The following is a 26113-nucleotide window of genomic DNA, read 5'->3' on the forward strand; positions in this document are numbered from 1 at the left end:
TAACCTATAGCTTGGACTGTTTCTTTCCACTTCAGTGTAAGCGAGTCTAAGAAGATGATGTATCACCAACCCTGGGGTTTCATTTTCTTCCTTTTTTAAAAAATATTTTTAGTTGTAGATGGACACAATACCTTTATTTTTTGTAGTGCTGAGGATCAAACACAACACCTCACTTGTTCTAGGCAAGGCTTTACCACTGAAGTTATGACCCCAGCCCCTTCATTTTCTTTTATACATGAAAATGTACTAATCCCAGGCCTGCCACTAAAGAAATATGAACATTTAAACTGTATCCTTACCTGAAGTAGGAAGTGATTACTATGTAAAACTAGTGAATTTTTTTTTGGTTTCTTCCCTACCTCCACTTCCCAAAATACAGCACATCTGATTACAGGTGTTGGACTGCTACCCACAGCACTGTTACTCCACACAATAAAGATTGCATGACCTTTCTACCTACAATTTTATCAGTTATATTAAGTTCAATTTCCTTGACTCTTATACCAATAATAAACAAAGGCATCATGCTTTTTAAAACTTTATTTCAACATAACTATGCTTACAGAAATACACTCACATTGGTTAATAGAATGCAATTTAAGTTTAACTTATCCTACACAATTTCAACCAAAAACTTGGTACATGGTTTAAGATTTTAAAAAGAATTTGCAATCTGGCCTATTTTTATCTATTACAAATGTATATAAAAGATCCGCCATCAAATGCTGCTAAAGAAAGCAGCAAGAACCTTGAGAAATATACCTTTGGTTTGCCTCAGAAAAATAACACGTATTGCACTGTAAAAGTTTATAAAATTGGTGCAACAAAACATTGTTGTTATGTTACAATGCCAGTTCAGAAAGTTCAGTAACTAATGGATGCAGAAGGGGATGGGAGGGTGCCTATGTACACATGTGGTACTGTAAAAGCTATCTGATTTAATTAATATAGTATGTAGATTACAAATCTACACAAACCAAGATTCAGATATTTTCTTAAATCTGAATTAATACTATCAGCTCACTTCATCTGCTGAGGTCAACAATTGAACTTGACACACTGGCTTTAAGTTTTTTTGATATATGCAAAGTAAATTTCCTCCCCCAGCTTTTCAGTCCAAAAGTGACAGTATACTACAGGCAAGGAATTCCTTCCATCTTCAACATTCATGGAGTGACATGTGATGAGGTTAACTGGGGTTTTAATTTGTATCAGCATGCAATGCAAACGGCCCCCAAAGTCAATGACCACATGCCGTTATAAGTGACTACTTTAAAAAATAAAATGGCCCTTCTTGGAAGACTAGAGCAAAACATCCAGCTACAGTTATAAGAAGCCTTATCAAAACATTTTAGCTCCTTATGAATGACACCTCAATAAAAATAAAAGTAGCCCCCGAATAAGAAGCAGCTCTGATAAAGAGGAAAAATATAACTTAAATATATTGGAAACCAATGGGAATACAGGTTCAAAAATAATTAGATTTTCATGACTACCTAGGATTAGGCTTATAATGCATTCTAGTATTTCAAGTTTACCACTAGTTACTAAATACCAATTTACAAATAACATGTTTATTGTTATCAAAAGAGAAAGTTCTAGCTTCAATTCTATTGTGGGGAGGGCACTAGAAAATACAAAGATTCAAACAGTTCCATACAAATATCACATTTTTCAAATGGAAGAACTCCCAACTGGACCAGAAGTTCCAATTACTAATATATTTTTCATTGAAACAATTTTTAAAAAGTACAAATACATGGCATTAAGGTTCAGGACCTAATATAGGCCTGATAATCAAGTCCTTGTTTTCTGGAAGAAAGGCCTCAAGTCCCAATCAATTTCCAGTAACAATGTTTTTACACATCAACTTAATAAGGGGTTTTAATTTCCTTCATATTTTTGTTTTCAGCATTCTAGTCTTAAAGGCTAGATTAGAAATTAGTTCGATTCCCCAGAAGGCAAATTTCTTTCCTTTACAGTATGAAAGAATCCAGAAAGACCTCTTCCCCAAGCAGATTCCCAATCTCTAATCTGTGCTTAAAATGAATCTTTTTCAATATACTGTAAAAGGTAACTTAGGTAAAATGTGCTCATTAACATTAAAAACTAGCTGTTAGGAAGACTTAACTAGCTGTATAATTTAAGGTTTAAAACATAAATATTTGCAGCTTGATCTCCTGCTGACAATGATTGTCGGAGCCTATAATTCAACATTTATAAATTCCCATTCATACACGCCAAACACACCATTATCACACAACTTACTCATGTCTTGAGAGAATCTTCTTAAAATTCTTTGGCCTCCCAGTCAATTCCAAGTTTGAGCAACTTTTAACTCAAACCTCACTCTCAGATTAACAAGTTTTCCACCCATACATTAATGCTTGTCCTAATCTTTCATGTTGTACTGCCAAAATCTGAAACCTACCTCAAAGAGATCACCAGGTAAAAGAAAATTATCAAAATATTCATGAAGGGGGTTATTTCAAAATAGAACATGGGAGGTTGGAATTCAAGATTCCCTACTGGGATACTTTATTTTACTGAAATGAACTCTTAATGTTAATAAAAATCCTATGTTGGATTCTTTCATACTCTCTGGCAAATAGCCAAAGAACCTACAGAACAGTTTCGGAGTACACACCCTTTTTCATACAAAGTGCCCCTATAGGCACATCAGGATAGCTGCAATTCACTTGAGGCCTCACCTGTAGAAGAGGCTGTCATAGGGACAGCCAGGACACCCACTAGTTTGTGGAGATCCCTGAGAAAGTATGATTTTTAAAATCTGGACTGTACTGAAGTTCACCAGCCTTCTTCACTGTATTCACAGGAAGCTGCAGCTGACTTGCCAGAACTCACGCCATCTCTCATTCTAGATTTGCTGTATAATAGCTATGGCTTTGGAATCTCACAAGTGATGTCCCATACAACTTGAAGGAATGATTACGTCTCCTAATTCTAGGTTTGTAATTTCCAAATCTCAGTTACAGTTCTTTATTCAGCTAAGTAGCCACATGGACACCAACCATTTAAGAGAAAAAGTTCTCCCCAAAGATAATATTACAGTTAAGAAGTAACTGTACCATAACAGGCAAGAAAAAAAATTAAAAAATAATGTAACTGATGGTTGGTATTTGAGATAAAAATGTGTTTTAAAAATAAAAACTTCTTGGTTTATTTATTGCAAAATCAAGAAAGAGAGCTGTGAATTTACTATATTCATTCAAAATAAATAACTTAATGTGAAATACAGATTCTGGCATAGGTATAAGATATGAAAATCATAATGAATGGATTGAACCTGCATGTTTCATTTGCTCACAAACTTGCACACACTATTATTCTGCAAAAAAGACAATTGCAGCAAAGAAAATAAAAACTGCCCTTTTGCAAACAAGCCTAAAAATATTCCTCTGACGAGGCCAAAATAAACATGCATATATATGTATAAAGTGTTACTGCTCAACACAAATGCTATTTCTAGAAAAATATAACTGCATAGGTTAAAAAAAAACAAAAAACAAAAACAATGTGCAACATCTTAAGCCATTAAAGCACCAAAATAAAAAAAAAAAAAACACCAAAATCACTGTTTTTATGACAATTAACACAAAATATTGATCAAAACTCAGGAAGTAAATACCTGGACTGATACAATGTCCACTGTTGGGCTAATTTTTCTTCAATTTAAATGTCTTTTTTCATCTCTAAAGAAATCTTAAAGTGCTAACTTTATATAAAGCAGGCAAATTGTTCAAGTAATTTGCTATTAAGCCAATTTTTACAGAGCTAAATAAAAAAGGAAAAGTAAACTAAAGTGATTGAAGACAGACACGGAGAAAAAAATGACGTTGTAAATGGACAAAGCAATAGAATGCTATTATATCATCATGGCCTTCTCGTTTCAATTGAACATATAAGCTAAATAGATTTAGGTATCTGCTGGTTTTTAGTACACTAACTCCCTTGAATTTGCTAAAACTTATACAACAATCAATAGGTATATATGAAGTCTTAAGGAAAAGGATGCCTCTTAAAAATCAATACTCGACACTAATTAAAGCAATCTTAAAAGGTTTTTCTACTATTATAAATGAATATAAAAATTAATAGCTCTTACAAACTAAGAACTGGAACCTTGTCCCAATCTTTAATTATTCCTGCCCTTTAGCTGCTTTTTCAAGGAAATACACATTAACCAAATGGCGATTGAGGTGTTTGCTGTAATCTTTTTCTTTCCTAAAAGAACGATCACAGAAGATGCAAACAAAATCTCCCCCAGTCCCTTTGCCTGCCAAGGCTTCTTTTGCATCTTTTGTACTAGCTTCTTGTGGAACTGGACGAGCCCCATGCAATCCAGAATCATCACTACCCTCTGACATGTTGTCACTTAGGTCACTTCCGTCATGACTGTGGATACCTTCATCTTCATCAATTTCCTGAGACTCATTTACTGCCACAGTAACAGGAGGTGAAGCCAGCACAGTTTGGGATACTGCTTCATGTTCGTCTATTGGTGGGGGAAGAAGCAATGGTGAAACTGGTTCTCCAACTGCTGAGTCTTTATCAGGGAGATTCTTTGCTGGGTTATGATCAGTGTCCATTTCCACTTCACAAAGCATAGCTGAGTCAGTCTGATGCTTATCAGCTAAAGTTTCACCCCCTGGCATATTCAACTTTTGTCCAGAAGATGAAACACTAGTACTAGATTCCTTGGTACAGGAATCAGCTACACTCTTCTCTGCTTCTTCTGTTCCTACTTTCAGAAAAGGATCTTCTTTGTTTCCTTCACTTTCTGAGAGTAATTTTTGGTCTTCTGACTCCTCCTCTCTTAAGTCTTCCTTTGGCAGTGGTGTTGATGATGCCAAAAGTTCCTGTGTGCTTTTATTTTCCTTTAGAATCTGGCTACCTTTAACAGGCACTAAGCCTACTTCAATAAGGACTTGCTCCTTACGTGTCATTTCACTCTGCATATTGGACCTTTCCTTTCTGTTATCTTTTCGGGGAGAAGTCTTTTTGGGAATTGGCTCATTGTGAAGAGGAGGATCTATGGGAGGAGATAGCTCCATCTGAGCAGTCTCCTTCTGAACAACTTCCATCTGAACAGACTCCATGTTAACAGGCCCCATCTGAACAGGTTCCATGGGTAGAGGCAACTCTATCTGCAGAGGCCCCTTCTGAACATCCTCTGTAAGAGGAGATTCCATAGGAGAGGGCAGCTCCATCTCAGCAGGCCCCTTCTGAACCTCTTCCATATGAGCAGACTCCACAGGAGGGGGCAGCTCCACGTGAGAAGGCCCCTTGTGAACAACCTCCTCCATGTGGACAGTCTCCATAGGAGGGATCAGCTCCATGTGAGCAGACTCCTGGTGAACCACTTCCACCTGAGCAGGCTCTACTTGAACAAGCCCCTTCTGAACCACCTCCATGTGAGCAGGCTCTACTTGAACAGGCCCCTTCTGAACCACCTCCATGTGAGCAGGCTCTACTTGAACAGGCCCCTTCTGAACCACCTCCATGTGAGCAGGCTCTACTTGAACAGGTTCCATGGGTAGAGGCAACTCTATCTGCAGAGGCCCCTTCTGAACATCTTGAACAGGCCCCTTCTGAACATCTTGAACAGGCCCCTTCTGACTAGTCTCCTTTTGAACAGGTTCCTTCTGAGAGGTGTCTTTCTGAGAAGGCTTGCTGCTTTTTTTACTTTGTTTATTTTTTAGGGTTTTCTTCTTGGTATTTTTTTTCACGCAGGTATTTTGTTTTTTATTCTCCTCCACTTTGTTATCACCCTTTGGTACTTCCTGGCTATTTTTGGATTTACCTTCTATCTTCCTTTTCTTTTTTGTCATAGATTCCTCATCATTCACAGGATCATGCATGGAATGGGCTTCAGTTTCCATCTTCCTTTTGCTTTTCTTGGCTTTACAGGATTTTTCTGAATTATTTCTTGTATGCACATCCAGGTCTTTAGCTTCTATTGCTGACTTGCGAGTTCTGGTAGTGACCTGAATCATTGAAACATTGCTACAAGGTTTTTTCTCTTTTGAAACATTATCTTTTTTCTCCACTTTTACAGACCTCTCATTTTTCTTTCCAGCTACATCCCCCTTTATTTTCGTTTGCTCTGTTTCTGTTTTTTCATTGGTAGTACTGTTATCAAGTAAGTCAGCCTCTCGCTTTTTGGTTTTCTTTAATTTCACTTTTGACACATCCATTGTTTTATTAGGACAAGTAGGATGCTTAGACTTGAAATGATACTGTAGATTACACTTTTTGGAAGCTGCATAGTCGCATACAGGGCAATTAAACTGCCGTGGGTTCACATGTAGCTCTACATGTTTTTTGAAGTTGCTTCTATCTGCTGTTTTGTAGTCACAGTGGGGACAATTAAGAGGTTTAGGCCCATTGTGAACCTGTCTTGCATGGCGGGTTACTTCATGTTGATTAGAGGCCACATAACTGCACTGATCACATTTAAATGGCTTCTCACCTAAAGATAAATAAGAGATGTTAGAAGACAGATTAAAACAAATTCAAGATTTAAATATGCTCATAAGAAATTGTACATATAAAATAATCACAAACACTATTGAAAAGAATGTATCATGCACCTTGCATTTACTGTATTTATTTGTATGGCTTTTCTCTATCCCTTGACACTGATTCTCAAACCAATAGAGGAATAAATTATCTGTCCACCATCATCTTCAAAAAATGTTCCATAAAGCTGGGCACAATGGCACATGCCTATAATCTCACTGACTTAGGAGGCTGAGGCAGAAGAATCTTATGTTCAACTTAAATGAAGGGCTCAGCACCTTGGTGAGACCCTGTTTCAAACTAAAAAATTAAAAAGAGCTGGTGATGTAGTTCAATGGTTAAGTACCCCTGGGTTCAATCCCCAGTACCCCATCCCTCAAAAAAGTTCCATAAAGTTAAGGCTCTGAAGCACCATTAAACAACTGAGATTCATCAAGAAATGGAATTACTAGAAAAAACTCAACCGGGGGGTGGATGTTAATTTTGAGGCAATGTCACTCAAGAGAAAATAATTCTAAACTTTTTTGTTAAGGGAAAACAAATGTATATGGAGTACATTATAAAATTCCCACACATTTTCTAAGATAAATCTTGGGAGAAATATCTTTTACTCTGGGAAATACTCCCAGACCCTAAGTACAAAGGTTTTAAAATTCTGCTGTAGCCTAACATAAAGAGGAAAAGGTTTTCTCTTGAAATTTAAACCTTTTGTTCATTATGGCAAGAGCTCAGTAAGTTTTACTCAGCATGCTTTCTAATGCCAAAGCTGCTATTTTAAAGTAAAAATATAGCTAAGGTAATTATTCAGAAAACTTCTGTGATTTTTTTCCTCTCTTACCTTTTCTATAAAATGGGCACTTAAAACTAGATACACGAGAAGCTGCATACAAATAGATACTGTAACACAAGCAAACAGTCATAATCACAGATACATACAAAACCAGAACCACCCCCATAACCCAAATTAAAGGCATAAGAATAACACATTCTACCTGAATACATACCCATCTAGATCACTTTCTAGTAAATATTATCAAATGGTATCCATACCCCACTGGTCCAATGGAATGCATAGTAGAGAAATGGAAATTAACATTTATGAAAATTCATCTCTCAAACATTCTCAAATTCATATTAATCTTATAAGTTTTTCATAAAGCAAAAATTCAGAAATGTAGCAAAACCATGTAGATGTTAAGCTTTCCATGATTAGAAAATTATTATATAATACTAAATCACAAAAACATACTTCTCCAAGGTATGTCAGATTAGGTATGTCACTAATTAGACAACTCTTTTTAATATCAGAATGTGGTTTCCACAACATGCTACTCTATAGTTGACCTTACAGGGTCATGAATGATCTAAATGGAGACAACATTTCCTTAACATATGTAGATACAGTTAGGCCAGGTGAGGCATGCCTGAAATCCCACCCACTCTGTAATCCCACCCACTTGAATGGCTGATGCAAGAAGATACTGGGTTTGAGGCCGGCCTAGGCAATTTAACAAGACCCCGTCTAAATAATTAAAAAAAAAAAAATTGCTGGGGATGAATCTCAGTGGTACAGCACTTGTCTAGCTAGCATACACGTCTGGTTCCATCCCCAGGACATCACAAAAAAAGAGGGAAGGGTTGTTTTCTTGGTTTTATTCAGGAATACTCTACCAGAGCAACATCCCCAACCCCCCTTTTTTTTAAAAAAAAAAAAAAAAAGGTGAAGTCAGTGATGGATCACCCCTGGGTTAAACCCCTAGTATCACAAAAAAGAAAAGCAAGCAAAATACCAAACATCTGGTAAATTCAAATATATTTGTTTCATGCAAAGATACTAACTCAGCAGGTACACAAGACACCATAAAAAGGCAGCAGAAAGCTAATATGGCCTCCTAGGTTAATACTGAAGATTATAATTATAAAATGTAAACTATAGCCAGATGCAGTGGTGCACACCTATAATCCCAGCAGCTCAGAAGCCTGTTTTAGGAGGATCACGAGTTCAAAACCAGCCTGAGCAACTTAATAAGGCCCTAAGCAATTTAGCAAGACCCTTATCTTAGGCTAGGGTTGTGACTCAGTCAGTGGTAAAGTGCTCGCCTAGCATGCATGAGGTACTGAGTTCAATCCTCAGCACCACATAAAAACAAAATAATGTGTCCATCTAAAACAAAAGATACATAAATAAATAAATATTTTTTAAAAAGAGCCTTATCCCAAAAATGGGTTGGGGTGGGGCGTAGTGGCACATTCCTATAATCCCAGTGGCTTAGGAGGCTGAAGCAGGAGGACAGTGAGTTCAAAGCCAGCCTCAGCAAAAGCCAGGCACTAAGCAACTCAGTGAGACCTCTCTAAATAAAATACAAAATACGGCTGGGGATATAGTGGCTCAGTGACCAAGTGCCCCAAGTTCAATCCCCAGTAAGCCCCTACCCTGCCCAAAATGGGTTGGGGATGTTGCTCAGTGGTTAAGCACCTAAGTTCAATTCCTATACAAAAAATAAATAAATAAAGTGATCAGCCCTCTATATCTAAAGGTTTTGTATCCATGAATTTAAACAATTCCATATTTAAAGTATATAAGAAAAATATTATGTATTTACTGAGTAGGTAGACTTTTTCCTGTCATTATTTCCTAAACAATAAAATATACTATCAATTTTAAAAAGACACCATAAACATTTAATGAGTATACAAAAAGGACACAAGTGTCATAATCCTAACCCAGTGACCCTTCACCACAATGGGTCCACTAGATGTGGCTTCAGATTAAACACATCCCAAGGTAGACTTCAAGCATTTAATTTTCAATTTACAAGTAATACAAAGAAGCTGAACGCAGTGATAGACGACACCCCTGTAATCCCAGGAACTTCAGAACCTAAGGAAAGAGGATTGCAATTTTGAGGCCAGCCTCAGCAACTTGAGACCCTGTCTCAAAAATTGAAAAGGGGTGGGGATGCAGCTCACTGGTAGAGGGATGTTAAGTTAAAAAATAAAATAAAAAATAAAAAAGGGACAGAAGAAAAGCAAAATGACATCATAAGAAAGCAATCAGACATCTAGAAGAGAAGACATTCCACAGGAAAAATGGCCATATTTCTTCAATGCCTTAATATTGCCTTCTGTAAGATGAGAACAGTAGAACTTTACAACATAATAATATTTATAAAGCTAAGATGAATTAACCTATATAAAGCACTTAAACATTTTATGTGTTGGCTAGAGTACAGCTATCCACATGACACAATGTCTACCATTAACCAAGCCTGATATTAAATCCAAGTTACCCTTGGAGAATGAAGTCAGGAAGTGTTCAGAAGTAATAAAACAAAAATTCTGATTAAGGGGCACAACCCGATAGCTCAGATTTAGAAGAACCCAGATGTAGGGGTACATGCTTGTAATCCCAGCTATTTGGGAGGCTGAAGGGGGCCAATCATGACAATGTGGCAAAACTCTGCCTCAAAATAAAAAATGTAACAGACTAGGGATCTAGGTCAGTGGTAAAGCATTCCTGACTTCATCCCCCAGTACTACAACAACAAAACAAACCAAAAAAATCCTCCTAGAAAAATATGCATATAGAAAAAAAATATATTCCGTTTCAGGAGTCCCACCCACAGAATTCAGGTTAACAATCCCCATTTAAAGCCAGACACAGTGGTGCATGCCTGTAATCCCAGCAATTTGGGAGGCTGAGGCAGGAGGATCTCAAGTTCAAGAGCAGCCTCAAAAACTTAGCAAGACCCTGACACAAAATAATAAAATAAAAAGGACTGGAGATGTAGCTCACTAATAAAAAGCACCCCTGGATTCAATCCACAGACTCAAAAATACAGCAAATAAGCAAGCAAGCTGGGCATAGTGAAAAAAAACCTACAATCCCAGAGACTCAGGAGGGTGAGTCAGGAGGACCTTAGAGGATCACAAGTTTTGAGGCCAGCCTGGGCAATTTTTGATACCATCTCAAAATAAATAAAGCTGGGCATGGTGGTGCCTACAGCTTGGGAGGTTAACTCAGGGAACTGTAAGTTTGAGGTAAGCCTCAGCAACTTAGCAAAACCATGTCTAAAAATTTAAAAAAAAAAAAGGCTGGGGATGTACTGTAGCTCAATGGCAAAGCACCCCTAGGATCAATCCCCAAAACTAAAAATGATAACAAAAAGAACTTCTTTATAATAGTACTTTCTAAAAAAATAACATCAGCTTACTGAAAATGGTGGGAAAGTTCCCATTTTCTACCAACCTGAATGAGTACGCATATGTCTAGTTAGATGAGTCTTCTGAGAACTTGAATAAGGACAAAGTTCACATTTATATGGGCGTTCTCCTGCAAAACAATAACAACGAACAGTTTTTAAATATAACAAAATAAGTCAAATACATTGTCACTAACAATGTAACAATATTCACTACCGACCACTATATAATAAAGACTTTTTTCCTCTTATTTCTAACAGAGCCTCAACTTATCAAACATCAGAAATATAAATGGTTCATTTTAGAATTTACTATATATATATTTTAACTTTGCTGACAAACAATACTGTTGGCTTTCTGAATTCTTATAGCCCTTTTCAATTTTTAGTGAATATATATATCTCCCATCCCCCATACCACTGAGTCATATCCCCAGCCCTTTTTGTCTTATTTTGAGACAGAGTCTTGCTAAATTGCTGAGGCTGGCCTCAAACTTCCAATATCCTCCTGTCTCAGTCTCCTAAATCACTGGGATTACAGGTATGAGTCACCACACCTGGCACAATGTCAAATACTATTACATTAAGAACTAAACTACTGGGCTGGGGATGTGGCTCAGCGGTAGCGCGCTCGCCTGGCATGCATGCGGCTCAGGTTCGATCCTCAGCACCACATACCAACAAAGATGTTGTGTCCGCCGAAAACTAAAAAATAAATATTAAAAAAAAAATTCTCTCTCTCTCCTCTCTCACTCTCTCTTAAAAAAAAACTAAACTATTATCTGGCTAATGTATCAAGAAATATTTAACAAGAATTATTCTTCTGCCAGGTATGGTGGCACACACCTATAATCCCAGCAACTACAGAGGCTGAGGCAGGAGGACTGCAGGTGCAAGGCCAGCCTCAGCAACTCCGTGAGGCCCTAAGCAATTCATCCAGACCCTGTTTCAATATAGAAAATAAAGAGGGGTGGGGATGTGGCTCAAAAGTTATGTGCCCCTGGGTTCAACAGCATGGTGGTTCATGTCTGAAATCCGAGAGTCTCAGGAGGCTGGTGAAGGAGGATCGTAAGTTCAAGGTAACCTCAGCAACTCAAAGAGAACCTGCCCCCACAAAATAAATAAATAAATAGATAGCTGGGAGTGCAGCTTGGTGGTAGAGCAAATACATTGTCACTAACAATGTAACAATATTCACTACTGACCATTATATAACAAAGACTTTTTCCCTCCTCTTTTCTAGCAATTGAGACCTAGGGTTCATTTCCCAGCACCAAAAACAAAAGAAAAATATTCTACTCAAATATTCTTTTTTTTTTTTTTAAAGAGAGAGAGGAGAGAGAGGAGAGAGGAGAGAGGAGAGAGAGAGAGAATTTTTAACATTTATTTTTTCTTAGTTCTCGGCGGACACAACATCTTTGTTGTTATGTGGTGCTGAGGATCGAACCAGCCGCACGCATGCCAGGCGAGCGCGCTACAGCTTGAGCCACATCCCCAGCCCCTCTACTCAAATATTCTGATGCTACTAGTTGGGTACTTTTTCTGATCCTTATAAATGATGAATCTACCATTTGAAATCACTGGCTTAAAACAATAATATTCAAGTGAGGATGAGCTTGCTTTAAACTAAAAATGCATGTGGTGATCATTACATTTATAACAGCTATGTAACCAATTCTGAAAGAAATTATAAAGTCTAAGAACTGAAGTTAAGAGCCCAGTGATTTATTATTAAAGAACTTAATACTTGCGGGGTGCAGTGGCACACACCTGTAATCCCACAATTTGGGAGGCTGATGCAGGAGGATCACAAATTCCAGGCCAGCCTCAGCAACTTAGCAAGCCCTTAAGCAACACAGTGAGACTCTATCCCAAAACAACAACCAAAAACCCTCCACAACAATGGGCTGGGGATATGGCTCAGTGGTTACACACTCTTGCATTCAATCCCCAGTACCAATAATAATAGTAATTTAATACTCCCTGCACATGGTGGCCCATGCCTGTAATCCCAGCTATTCATGGGACTAAGGCAGAATGATTGAGTCAAGTCCAGCCTTGAGCAACTTAGTGAGACCCCACCTCAAAATAAAACGAAATGAGCTGGGATTTCAGATCAGAGGTAGAGAATTGCCTAACATGTGCAAGGCCTTGCGATCAATCCGCAACACAGGGAGGAGGGTGGGGAATGTGGGCTATTCAGGGCAGTGGCCCATACCCGTGATCCCAGTGTTTCAGGAGGCTAAGGTACAGGGATCTCAAGTTTGATACCAGCTTCAGCAATGTAATGAAACCCTGGGCAATTTAGCAATACCCAGCCTTAAAATAATTAGGACTGGGAATATAGCTTAGTGATAAAAATGTGCCTGGATTCAATCCCCAGTATAAAGAAAAATTGTTTTCATTAGCCTCAGGATAATAATTATGATCTTAGGCAAATTACTTAGGAGCCCAATTTCCAGTTTCCTCATCTATAAAAATATCAGAAGCTTCATTCCCGTTATAGTGGTGTTTTTTGATTGTTTCTTTGCATTCTTGGGGACTGAACCTAGGGGCACTCCACCACTGGGCTGCATCGCCAGCCCTTCTTAGGCAGGTTCTCACTAACTTGCTGAGGCTGGCCTAAAACTTGTGAGCGATCCTCTTGCCTCAGCATCCCAAGTTCCTGAGATTACATGTACCAACCAGCAAAGCTATTTTAAGAATTTGGATATTACATGTACAGCATTTAACACTGTACTTTGCACATGTGAAGCCCTAAATAACTATCCGTTACTGAGCCTGTGAGGCACAGTTCAGTGTCGGAGCACTTCCTTGGTATGCAGAGGCCCTGGGTTCCATCCCCATAATGGGGGGAGGGGGATATCAGTTATTAACATTGCCTACACAACAAAAACAGGACAAGGAAAAGATGGCATGAAACTAAAAATGGAAATGGACAAAAAACATGTTCCTAGTGACCATTCCATTGTAATTAGCTGGCAGGCTGGAGAATACATGGGTGGATGCTTAAGAGGGTGAGTGGACTGACTACTGCAGAGATGGATGAACAGAACCTTTGGTTATCAATCCACAATGGTTATCAATGCCCCTGGCGTACTTGTCTACCTAAATGAGATGGCTAGAACTCTCATCTGAAGGAAAGAAGCAATGCCCACCTCATCCTAATGAGTTTCTCATTTGCATTGGAACTCCTGATCCCTTCCAGCACTTCCCAATCCCCTGGATTCTCTCTTTGCTCCTTTACTTCTATAATCACTTATTGGTCATCCACTCAATAAATAGGCCAGAAGACACAGGTCATGGGCGCTTTTGCCTGTGTGCATGGGGGGCCTGTGTGCATTTTCAGATATGGAAACCGAAGCTCAGAAACAAGCAAGCAGCCTATATGCTGTATAGATGGGCTCACTATTTTCCCTAAGCCCAGAATGGGCCGAGGACCATCAGGCTTCCACACCTAAGCTGTGCTGCAAAATACCAGGCCCCCACATGGAGGACCCCATAAGGTGGAAACAGTCATCTCTCGCCAGAACTTCCCATCAAGGTCTCCACAACTGACTACCCCACACCCCATCCCCCTATAGCTCTTGATTCCAGGGAAGAATTAAGATAGTTTAAAGAATGTTGGGCTGGGGATGTGGCTCAAGCAGTAGTGTGCTTGCCTGGCATGCATGCGGCCCGGGTTCGATCCTCAGCACCACATACAAAGATGTTGTGTCCGCCGATAACTAAAAAATAAATATTAAAATTCTCTCTCTTCTCCTCTCTCTCTCACTCTCTCTTTAAAAAAAAAAAAAGAATGTTAATGTATTTCTACATAGATATATAAATAGCCAAAGCATGTGAAGAAATGCATATCATCAATAGAAAAGAAAATCAAAACCACAAGATAGATATGCAAGTGCAATGGCACATATCTATAACCCCAGCAATTAAGGAGGCTGAGGCAGGAGGAGCACAGGTTGGAGGCCAGCCTCTGCTACCTAGCCAAGCCCTGGCCCTTGGCATGTTACTAAGACCCTGTCTCAAAATAAAAAAATAAAAAGGGCTGTGGGTATGGCTCTGTGGTAAAGTGCCCCTAGGTTAAATCTCCAGCGCCCAAAACAAATGAAAAAAAAAAAATCACAAAAATGAAGATTTAATTCTTACAAGAATAGGTTATAACCAGAAATACAAAAATTTGGGTTTTTTTTTTCCCCTGATAGTACCAGGGATAGAACTCAGGGGAGCTGGGCTAGGGATGTGGCTCAAGTGGTAGCGCGCTCGCCTGGCATGTGTGCGGCCCGGGTTCAATCCTCAGCACCGCATACCAACAAAGATGTTGTGTCCGCCAATAACTGAAAAATAAATATTAAAAAATTCTCTCTCTCTCTTAAAAAAAAAAAAAAAAGTAAATTATCCTCAAGTGATCTTTCATGTTAATCTATAAAGATGTTTTCTTTTTCTGTTACCTTTGTTTTGAATTACATCTTTTTTTAAATATTTACATCCCAAACAGTTCCCTAAATTACTGAGGTTGGCCTCAAATTTGCAATACTCCCCTGCCAAGAGGCTGGGATTATAAACTTGCACCACCCCACCCCCAGCTTTTTTTTTTCCTACTGGGCACTGAACCTAGGGGCACTTTACCACAGAGCTACAGCCCTAGCCCCCTCACTTTTTTGGGGGGATAGGGTCTTGCTAAATTGCCCAGGCTGGCCTTGTATTTGCAATGCTCCTGGCCTCAGCCTCCCAAGTCACTAGTACTTTTAAGTCATTTCTAATATAGAAGAATATGGAAAATGTACAATTGCACAAACTAAACATAACTCTTCTAGAGCTAGGCATGATAGGACATACCTATAATCCCAGTGAACCCAAAGCAAGGCTGAGGCAGGAGGATTTCTAGTTTGCGGTCAGTCTCAGCAAGTTAGTAAGGCCCTAGGCAACTTAATGAGACCCTGTCTCAAAATAAAAATAAGGGCTGGGGATGTGGCTCAGTGGTTAAGTGCCTCTAGGTCAATCAAAAGTACCAAAAAGCCAACAACAAAAGCCTACTCTTCCAGAAAGCTTAGTTAAGCACTGATTTTTCAGTCACACACACGGAACAAATAAATTACCTTTTAAGTTAGAACTTGTAAACTGGTTAAATATCATAAAATTCAATTCCCAGTACAACCCCGCTCAAAAAAAAAAAAAAAAAAAAGCAAAATTAACAGTTTTCATATAAGAGGTCAGTTTAAACAAAAAGTAATCCCTAGTTGCCCTCCCCACAACAATGATAATTACCTGAAGAATAATGAGATTTCTGACCTTCTATATGACCTCAGGCACAGCATTCAAATCTATGGTTTTCACTATAAACATGACTATTACCATATAGTGTTCCCCAATGGAATGTTCAAGATTAGCATAGGAAAAAGGGCCCAATGGTGTGTACTCAGTGAGAATGGTATAAATTCATTAAGTCAATCTGAGAACTAGGCTACCTAATAGTACAGAGGAAATAAATGATTCCAGCACTCATTTTCTCTCTATTCTAGATGAATTTTTTTATAAACATACTTTGAGAATGATACATTTCATACAATATACTCTCAGAATTTATATAATCAAACTATTATCCTTTAATTCATGTATTAAACTAAAAAAAAAATGTAAAAAAGAAAGAAAGTAAAAAAAAAAAAAAAGAAAAGTACCATGGAGGAGGAGATCACAATGAAAGTAAATATGAGGGGAGGGGAAAATCACTTTTCTCCTTTTGCAGTACTTTTGAACCCAGGGAGACTCTACCACCTCACTAAGACCCCGGAGTCATTTTATTTTTGAGACAAGAGTTTCACTGAAATGCTAAGGCTGAAAATTAATTAATTAATTAATTAATTTAATTGATGAGTTTGGCCTCCAACTTGGGATCCTGGTCTCAGTCTTCCCAGTCACTGGAATTATAGACACATGCCACAAACTGCCAGGAAAAAAAAAAAAAGTCACTAAAAAAAAAAAATGTAAGGCAAGATGTTCCAGTGACTCAGGAGGCTGAGACAAGAGGATCCCAGATTTGAAGGCCAACCTTACTAAAAGTGACCCTGTCTCACTGAAATGGGTGCGGAGGTGGGGGCGGGGAGACCAAGGGTGTACTTCAGTTGTAGAGCCCACTGGGTTAAATCTACAGGATCCCCCTATAGAAACTGAAGTTAAGTCAGGTGCAGTGGTGCCTTGCTATAATCCCAACTATTAGAAGGGTGAGGCAGGAGGATGACAAGTTGGAGGCCAGTCTCAGCAATTTAGAAGACCCTATTTCAGAAAAGAAATTAAAAGGACTGGAAATGTAGCACAGTGGTAAAACCCCTAACTCAATCCTCAGAACTGCACCTCCCTCAAAAAAAAAAAAAAAAAAAAAGAGGGGAAACAGTTACAGATGATACAGTACATGCATAAAATGCAGTAATTACAAATTAGTCATCATGGCTGGGGACGAGGACCTGGGTTCAATCCCCAGTACTGCCAAAACAAAAAACAAAAAACAAGAAATGCACACCAACAGCAAAACTTCCTGTTCTCTCCTTATTCCATTTTTTTGCCTGTCTAAAACTGCTCTTACATCAACAAAGTTAAATTTGCTGTTTTATATTTTAAAAATATGTATTTAAAAATTTATATTTTTAGCTTTTGGGGGAAATTGTCAAAATTGTTTGGTAACCCAACATCTCTAAGGTTAGTCATTACCTATGGGATCAACATTATCAGTTTTTGCTTGTTCTTTTAAGAAGGGTCTTGCTATGTTGCCCTGGCTGACCTGAAACTTCTCTGGCTTCAATGATCCTCCCTCCTGAGTAGCTTGGACTATAGGTGCACTCTATAGATAAACAATCTTAAATTAGAATCTGAAGTTCCAGAAAAAACTGTTAAATGAATATGAAGTACCTATGAATGAAGAATATACAGTATTTGGGTTTAAAGGTGAGGGGCTGGGGATGTAGCTCAGTGGTACAGTGCTTGCTCAGCTAATGTGAGGGCCTGAGTTCAATTCCCAGTACTACAAAAAGACTGATTGTAGATGAGGTTAGTTTAGTCTAACCCTTTGTCTAATACATACTGTAAGTGATGAATGGGGTAAGATTCCCAAATAACTTCCCTCCCCTATATTATGTATTTTTGTAATGTTTGAACTTCGCATTCATTCATTCATGGTACTGGGGATTGAACCTAGGTGTGCTTAACCACTGAGCCACATCCCCAGTTTTTAATTTTTATTTTATTTTTGTGGTGCTGGGGATTGAACTCAAGGGCTTGTGCATGCGAGGTAAGCACTCTACCAACTGAGCTGTATCCCCAGCCCTTAATTTTTATTTTGAGACAGGGTCTCACCAAGTTGCACAGGGCCTCACTCACCACTGGCCTCGAACTTGCAATGCTCCTGTCTCAGCCTCCCAAGTTGCTAGTATTACAGGTGGACGCCACCACACCCAGCTGAACTTTACTTTTGAATGGAATGGTTACAAAGCATGGTGACATCACAGGTTACAACAAATTTCAAAGACTGGAAAATTTTTCCTGGACTACATTTTAAATCTTTCAACACATCTGCTGGGACCTGGAAATCTTTGAGGTCCTTCTTGCAATGGAATTTCTGTGGCTTTTATTATTGGTACTGGGGACGGAACCCAGGGTGCTCTACAAATGAGTTAATCTCCAGCCCTTTTTTCCTTTTTGTGAGGCAGGGTTTCTTTATGTTGCAGAAGCTGGCCTAGAATTTAAGAGTCTCCTGCCCCAGCCTCCCAAGTCCCTGAATTACTGTATGAGTCACCCACCATCATGGCATCCACAGCCCTTATTTTGGCACAGGGGCTGGCTGAATTGCCCAGGCTGGCCTAGAAATTGCAACCCTCCTGCCTCAGCCTTCAGAGGAATTACTAGCAAGTACCCCTGGGCACATGGAATTGTAATTGTAATGGAATTTCACCTGCAAGTTTTAATTAAACCCCATTTTACCTATGGGATTCTGTTGTGTGGGGTGCTAACCCTTACAAAGGAAACCGGATATAGACAACACCCCACAGCCCCTTTTCATCTCTTATCCAAAGAGTACAATACTAGGTTACTCTTTATCCATTTTGTTCAGACCAGTCATAAGCCTCAAAACTAATAACTTTTACCAAGAAAATATAACAGAAATGTAAAAGTTAAACAACAAAAAGAAAAGGGAAGGAAGGAATGTGAAAATTAACTATTGAAAGACATTTTTTTAATGTCATTTTTTTTAAAAAAATGGAGACCCCACAGTAAGCTGGGCACAGTGGTGCACACCTATAATCCCAGTAGCTCAGGAGGCTGAGACAGGAGAATCGAAAGTTTAAAGGCAGCCTCAGCAATTTAGTGAGGCCCTAAGCATTTTATCGAGATTGTTTAATAAAAAATAAAAAGAGCTGGGAATGTGGCTCAGTGGTTAAGCCTCTGTGTCAATAGCCAGTATTAAAAAACATGAAAAGGACAAGGCATGTAGTTTACTGGTAAACACCCCTGGTTCAATCCTCAGTACAAAAAAAAAAAAAAAAAAAAGAAGTGAATAATTTGAGGCAGTTGAGATTTCAACTACCTGAAGAGTTGGCAGGAGGATTCCAAGTTTGAGGCATGGGCAAATTAGGAAAACTTTTTCTCAAAATAAAAAGGGTACTGGGGATGCAGTTCAGTGCATGTGTGAGGCCCCAAATTCAATATCCTGTACGAGGGAGGGAGGGAGGGAGGGAAGAGAATAGAGAAGAGAGGGCAGGAAGGAGAATAATCAACAGTGTTGGAGAGAAATGGGAAGTGACTGCTAAAGATGAGGGTTTTTCTGATTAAAAAAAAAAAGAAAGAAGTCCTAAAACTGACTATTTTAGGTGATGGCTGCACAACTCTGAATACACTAAAACCTGAATTCAACTCTCTACCGTATTATATTAATTCAGGTTATTAGTGAGTATATTCCAAAAAGTCACCACTTAAAAAAAAAAACTCAAACATGTGAAATGTGATAAAATAGTGAAAACCATTGAGAGTAGATAATGGGTACATGCTTCTTAGTATTTTCTTTACTTCTGTGGAGTCTGAAATGTTTTTCTTTTGGAGGGCTGGAAATTGAATCCAGGGATGTTTTATCATTGAGCTACAACCCCAGTTACTTTTGTTTTTTTGAGACACAGTCTTGCTAAGTTAACAAGGAGACTGGCCTTGAACTGTAATCCTCCAGCCTCAGCCTCCCAAGTAGCTGGGATTACAGGCGTGTGGCCATTCCCCTGACAACTTCTCATATTTTTAAGAAAGTTCAACACTTCTTAGTGCTAGGGATCAAATCCAGGACCTCAGGCATACCAAGTAAGCACGTGCTATACCTAGTTACACCTAGTTCCACCGGTGGCTGGGAAGATAACATCAGAGATTTAACCTAAGAGTACTCCACTACTGAATACACTCCCAGCCCATTTTATTTTTTATTTTAAGACTGGGTCCAGGGCTGGGGATGTGGCTCAAGCGGTAGAGCGCTCGCCTGGCATGCATGCGGCCCGGGTTCGATCCTCCGTACCACATACCAACAAAGATGTTGTGTCCACCGAGAACTAAAAAAAAATAAATATTAAAAAAAAATTCTCTCTCTCTCTCTCTCTCTCCTCTCTCTTTAAAAAAAAAAAAAAAAAAAAAAAGACTGGGTCCAAGTTGTCCAGCTGGCCTGTAACTTGCCATCCTCTACCCTTAGCCTCCCCAGTCACTGGTTGATTATAGGAATGCACCACCACCCCTGGAGAACCTCCTCAATTCTTGATAGAGTTGTACTTAGGGACTAGAAATGTTCTCTTAACCTGAATGCATTAGAACATGGTACATATAACTGTTTCTGAAACAAAAAAAATAGTTCTATATCCACACTTGTTTTCTTAGGAAAATGATTTCAATCGGAGATCTCATACATCTTTTAAAAACTAATTTCTCACTAGACATGGTCATGCACACCTGAAATCCCAGGGACTTGGGAAGCTGAGACAGGAATAAGTTCCAGGCCAGCCTGGACAACTCAGCAAGACCCTATCTCAAAATAAAAAACTCCAGGGAGGCTGAGGCAGGAAGATCACAAGTTCAAAGCCAACCTCAGCAATTCAGCAAGGCCCTAAGCAACTATGGCTCAGTGGTTAAGTGACCCTGGGTTCAATCCCGCCTCTCCTCAAGGCTGGGAATGCTGCTTAGTGTTAGAGCACTCTTGGGCTCAATCATTAGAATCTCAAGCAAACAAACAAGCAAAACCTAACTTCTTATATTTCATGGTTTTAGGGAGAATTTTCTGGGGTTTTTTGTTCTGCTTTTTTGTTGGTACAAGGGATTCAACCAAGGACTTAATGCCATGTTAGACAAGTGCTGTATATCCCCAGCCTCTAATTTCTCACATTCTGATATTTTGGGAATAAAGACAAGTTGTTCCACTTAGGAACTCAATACCACAAGTCAAATGCTTTTACAAGTGAGGTTTTTGTTAAATGCTGCTATGAAAGATTAATTATTGGATTTTCCTTTTGTATAAGCCCTCAAGTCTTTTAGGAAACTATGCTACATCTTAGCTGTGTTCAATGTCACATACATACATCTAGAAACTTAAAAGCAGTCTAATTTAGGGAAATAGTTTTTAGAATATAAACAATTTGTCCAAGGTTGCAAACAGAGGAAATGATGCAACCTGCATCCCTTTTCTGAAGCACTATTTAGCAGACCATCAAATTGGAAATCAGAAACAAGAGTTAAATTTATGGCCTAGAAAACGTCTCTTACCTGTATGAGTTCGAACGTGCTGAACGTAATTGTTTTTTCTGTCTGAAAAATAGTTGCATTTACCACATGTGTATACTTTCCTTGGAAAATGGTTTCTTAAGTGTTTCCTCCAGTGATACTCGCTTACTGTTGTGTAAGTGCAAATGATGCACTTGTAGACTCGCTCGTTATCTCCAGCTCTTGTGTGGTGTTTCAGGTGCGCAGTATAGTGATCATATCTATTGGTATTGTAGCCACAGCGGTCACAGCGAATGGGGCCCTTAGAGAAATCTCCCTCTTCAGCAGTGGAAGAGCCAGATTCTCTGGCTTTTGCTTGCTTCTCTGCACTTTCTTCCACAAAAAACTTCTTGGCACTATGAACTCTGATATGATGCACAAATTGTTCTTCAGATTCTGCTTCATATTGGCATGGCTTACAGCGAAAGGGTTTGGTCTTCAAGTTCTTGCATTTGTCCTCTGCTCCAGGTGTTTCATTAGGAAGATCTTTATTTGAGCTGTAAATTTCTGGGGCAGCTGATGCCTCAAATACAGGCTGTGGTTCTACAACATTGACTTCCAAACTTCTCAGTTCCATGTTTTCGAGTCCATTAGGTTCACCTTTTATTTCAGGAGATTCCTCAAGTCCTTCTCCATCACTATCTGAAAAGTTGTTATCCCCAACAGGCATCAATTCTGCCATCTGTCTTTCTTCACCAACCAGGTAATCACAGCAGCTGCCATTCACTTCCCCAGTTAAGGCCACGTTTGCTAGCATGATAAGCTGAGGAGCAGCCAGTTCAGCTTTGGAGAGGTCATGCAAGTCATACATGTCGTTGGGCAAGGCCATGCCAATGTTGCCACTGCCAGTGAACAGCCCTCCTCCTCCAGAAGACTGCCCCATCACCTGGGTAGCCATAACTGTATTCTGAATTAGGAACAATAACAACAAAAAAGAACACAAGAGCAACAGTTTAAGCACAATGCTTAGGAGCCTAAAACCAAAGCATCATTCTAATTCTGGTCTCTTTTTTTGGGGGGGTGTGGGGAGGTACAGTACTGGGGGATTGAATCCTAAGGTACTTTATCACACTGAGCTACATTCCCAGTGAGACTGGGTCCCGTAAAGTTTTAATTATATTATTTAATTATATTATTTAATACTGTCCATTTGCTTTTTCTGAGACTGGATGCGGCTAAATTGCTTGGGTCCTCCCTAAATTTCAGAGGCTGGCCTTGAACTTGTAATCCTCCTGCCTCAGCCTCCCAAGTGGCCATGACCCCCAAAGTTCTATTTCTTCCTAACTGAAAACTACATAGTTCTCAATATAACCTCCAAAACTCAAATGAGTTTTGATAACTTCTAAAAGAAACCTTAAAATAGTTTTGTTAATTCCCAATCCTCTTACTTGAGTCACACACACAAACTTCCTCTACCCCTAAAGAAAATTCTGCCAATTGTTTAACATAATTCATTCATCAACTAGGTCTACCACTGACAGGCAAGTGCACTTTTTTTTTCTGGTGGTGGTGGTGAAACCTACATTCATTTTTTTAAAAAATTATTTTTATTGTAGGTGGACACAATACCTTTATTTTGTTTATTTATTTTTATGTGGTGCTGAGGATCGAACCCAGTGCCCCAAGCGTGCCAGGCAAATGCTCTACCACTGAAGCACAACACCAGCCCCCTACACCCATTTTTAATGTTAATTAAAAACTGTTTAAGCTCAGTGTTGGTGGCATATGCCTGTAAAACCAACTACTCAGGACTTAAGGCAAGAGAATCGAGGTATGACACCCTCTGAAAATAAAATGAAAAGGGGGTAGGAAGTAGTTCAGTGGTAGAGCACTTACCCACCATGTGCAGTGCCCTATGTCTGATTCCCACTATAAGAGAAAAAAATATAATTTTAAAAACCCAACACACTAGTAGTAAACTATTTTCGTTCCAACTTTCCTCTTCAATACTTCAATGGCCTGAATTAGAAAGCCAAGAAATTAACAAGCCATTCTGTGCATGTATAAGTACACAAGTCTGGAAGGAAGCCTATAATAACTGGTCAATTTAATTGAATTTCATGTGAACGCAACTAACTTCAAAAAGAAGAAAAAAAAAACTGCGAGACAGTACCACTTAGTCTCAATTTTTTGATGACTCCCCACATTTAAAAGCGGAAAAAAAGTATGGGCCTCTTTTCCTATGAAAAGGGAAGTTTGGTTTATTCGAAACTTCACAAATGAAGGTTAACATTTTTTTTTCAAACCCCCTAATAAAACAATCGCACAACTCAACGCCACAATCAGCAACTTTCTTCCATTGTGCTTGACTTGGCCTACTTGCCCAGTGGAAGCCATTACAAGATCACCTTCCTGAAAACAAGTTGGGTTTTTAAATGATCTTAACCAAGTTACTTTCCAGTCTAAAAGGTGCTAGTCTCCAGCCCGTGTCTTTCTGCAAATCAGAAAAAGCAAAGACACAGAACTAAATAATAAAGTTAAACCGAAAGATAAAAAGCAATCCATTCCACCCAAGTGTATAAACCCGTTTAGTTATTTGCACCAACAAAAGTTGGACTCAAATGCCATCACAGAAAACGGAGGGCAAAAGCAGTTCCAAGGCTTAACAGCGCAAGCTATTCGGAAATTTAACCCAACATCGACCTTCCAGATTCCCCAACCCACCCTACCCATGACTCTTACAGGAATTTTAACATTTGTCAGGAAGACCGTTTGGGCACTGCCTGAAAGCCCAACGTGTTGCACGAAATTCCTATGTGCTGCTGCCACCGGCGCCTGCCTCGGCGGCGGCATTCCTAACTGAAATAGGCATTCGGCCATTTTCTCAAAATACCAAACACAAAGCAGCTCTCTGCAAACTCGGGAGCTCTCGCTTCCTCACCGCTCCGCCCGCTCCCTGCACACATTCGCCCACCAACTCACCGGGCTTGCCCCCACCGCTCGTCCTGAACCTCTTCCTGTGCTCCCCCAATTCAAACGGTGGAGGTGAGCAAACTCGGGGCTCCGATCCCCAACTGAGTCCTTCCCGAGAGAGACAGCCCCCTCCGCGGCCCACGGGCCAGAGTCCGGGAAAAGGGCGGAAAGTTACCGTGTGGCCGGCGCCCGAGCTCCGCCGACCGCCCGGCTCGCCCTCCGCGGAGGCTCCGCGGGCGCCCTCCGCAGGCGCGGACCCGAGAGCCAGGGGGCCCCACGCGGGCCGCCCCCGCGCCCCGGAAGTTTGCTAACTTCACTCCCCCACGGCGCCCGGCGGGACAAGCGCCCCGGCCCTGCCAGCGCGGGCCGCCGGGCGCACAGGGCCGCGTCGCGGGGCAGTCGGAGCGCAGAAATCGCTGTCCAGCCCGCTGGCGGCACCGCCCGAGCCCGGGGGCTGACTCAACCCGCCCCGCCGCACTCAACGGCGCCTTCCGGCGAAGCGACAGGCTGGGGGAGGGGGCCCAGAGGGCGGCGGGCCGGCGCGGGGCTGCGGCGGGACCCGGAGGCTGGAGATCAGGAGGAAGTTTCAGGACTAGGGCCCCGAGCAGCTCCGCTCTTGGCCTGAAAGTCTAGACTGGCAGGGCGTGCGGGCCCGCGCGGAAGCGGCGGCCTTCCTCAAATGGGGAGGGGGTCCCGGAGACGTGCAGCTCTCCACCAACGCCCCCGGCCCAGCCCCGGGCCGCCGCCGTGTAACCCGATCCCGCTCGGCCGCCCGCCCCCGCCCGGCGCGGCGGCCGTCGCCGGAGCCACAGTATCTGCAAATCAGCCCTGGACAGCGCCTCGCTCCGCGTCCTTCCGCGCCCTCCCCCTCCCGCGGCCGCCGCGGCCGCCTGGCCCTCCCCCACCCCGGCCGAGCCCCCAGCCCCGCGCCGCGCTTACCGGTCTTCCTCGGAGAGGGGGAACTGGCGACCTGGCGTCGCCACCCCTCCGCCGACTACTTTTCTTTGTTGTTGGAGTTTTAGGAGAGGGGGGGAGGGGTGGAAAAAGTTGGGCGCTTGGGCTGTCGAGGCCCTTAAAGGCCAGGAGCGGGGCTGCAGAAAGTGCTCAGGCCGCCAGCCCTCGCCCAGCCGTCCGGGCTGCCGCCGGGGTCTGAGGCCAGGGGCCTCGGCGGCGCTTGGCCTGCTGCTGCGCCGCGAGCTCGCGGGAGCCGCACATTCCAACACAGGACGCTGTGCCGCGCACCAGCCCGCGCCGCCGCCGCCCGCCTGCGGAACACGCCCCCTCCGCCGCCCGCGCGCGCCCGCGGGACACGCCCCCTCTGCCGTTCGCGCGCGTGGCCGCTAGGCGCGCCCCGCCCCTCGGAGAAGGGCAGAGCTCCTGGCTTGGGTCGGGTGGCTAGGGGAGCGCCCAGGGGGGAGCCGCACCTAATCCACCAGGGCGCTCACTCCTGCCCTGAGGTCAGAAAAGGGGCGGGCCCCTCTCCCTTTCTCGATTTCTTTTATAAACAAACAACAAAAGTTACCCGGAGCCCTGGCGTGCTTGCATGAGAATAGAGCTGTTAAAAGAAAAATGTGCAGGCTTTGACCATTCTTTAGAACCATTGTCACCGGCCTCTCAAGTCGAAAGCGCTCGAAAATACCCTTCAGAATCTTTTTAACTCTCTACCCACCCTTACCTTAGCTAAT

The 26113-nt window shown here is 41.2% G+C and overlaps 1 protein-coding gene across 2 annotated transcripts; it reads right to left on the bottom strand.

Annotated features, from left to right (window-relative positions):
* Positions 1-564: 564 nt before the first annotated feature.
* On the bottom strand, positions 565-25451 carry Rest (RE1 silencing transcription factor). Of its 2 annotated transcripts, none has more exons than XM_026387139.2 (4): positions 25368-25451; positions 21519-22422; positions 10793-10876; positions 565-6493 (listed from the first exon to the last, which is right to left on the bottom strand). In XM_026387139.2, exons 2-4 carry the CDS (start codon positions 22411-22413, stop codon positions 4161-4163), a joined length of 3312 nt encoding a protein of 1103 aa, XP_026242924.2. In that variant the 5' UTR covers positions 22414-22422; positions 25368-25451; the 3' UTR covers positions 565-4160. The 2 variants fall into 2 exon arrangements, with proteins under 2 accessions (XP_026242924.2, XP_077659543.1); XM_077803417.1 differs by lacking the exon at positions 25368-25451 and adding an exon at positions 24438-24574.
* Positions 25452-26113: the final 662 nt, after the last annotated feature.

This window comes from Urocitellus parryii, chromosome 10, assembly GCF_045843805.1.
Source record: "Urocitellus parryii isolate mUroPar1 chromosome 10, mUroPar1.hap1, whole genome shotgun sequence".
In the NCBI taxonomy this organism is placed as follows: Eukaryota; Metazoa; Chordata; class Mammalia; order Rodentia; family Sciuridae; genus Urocitellus; species Urocitellus parryii.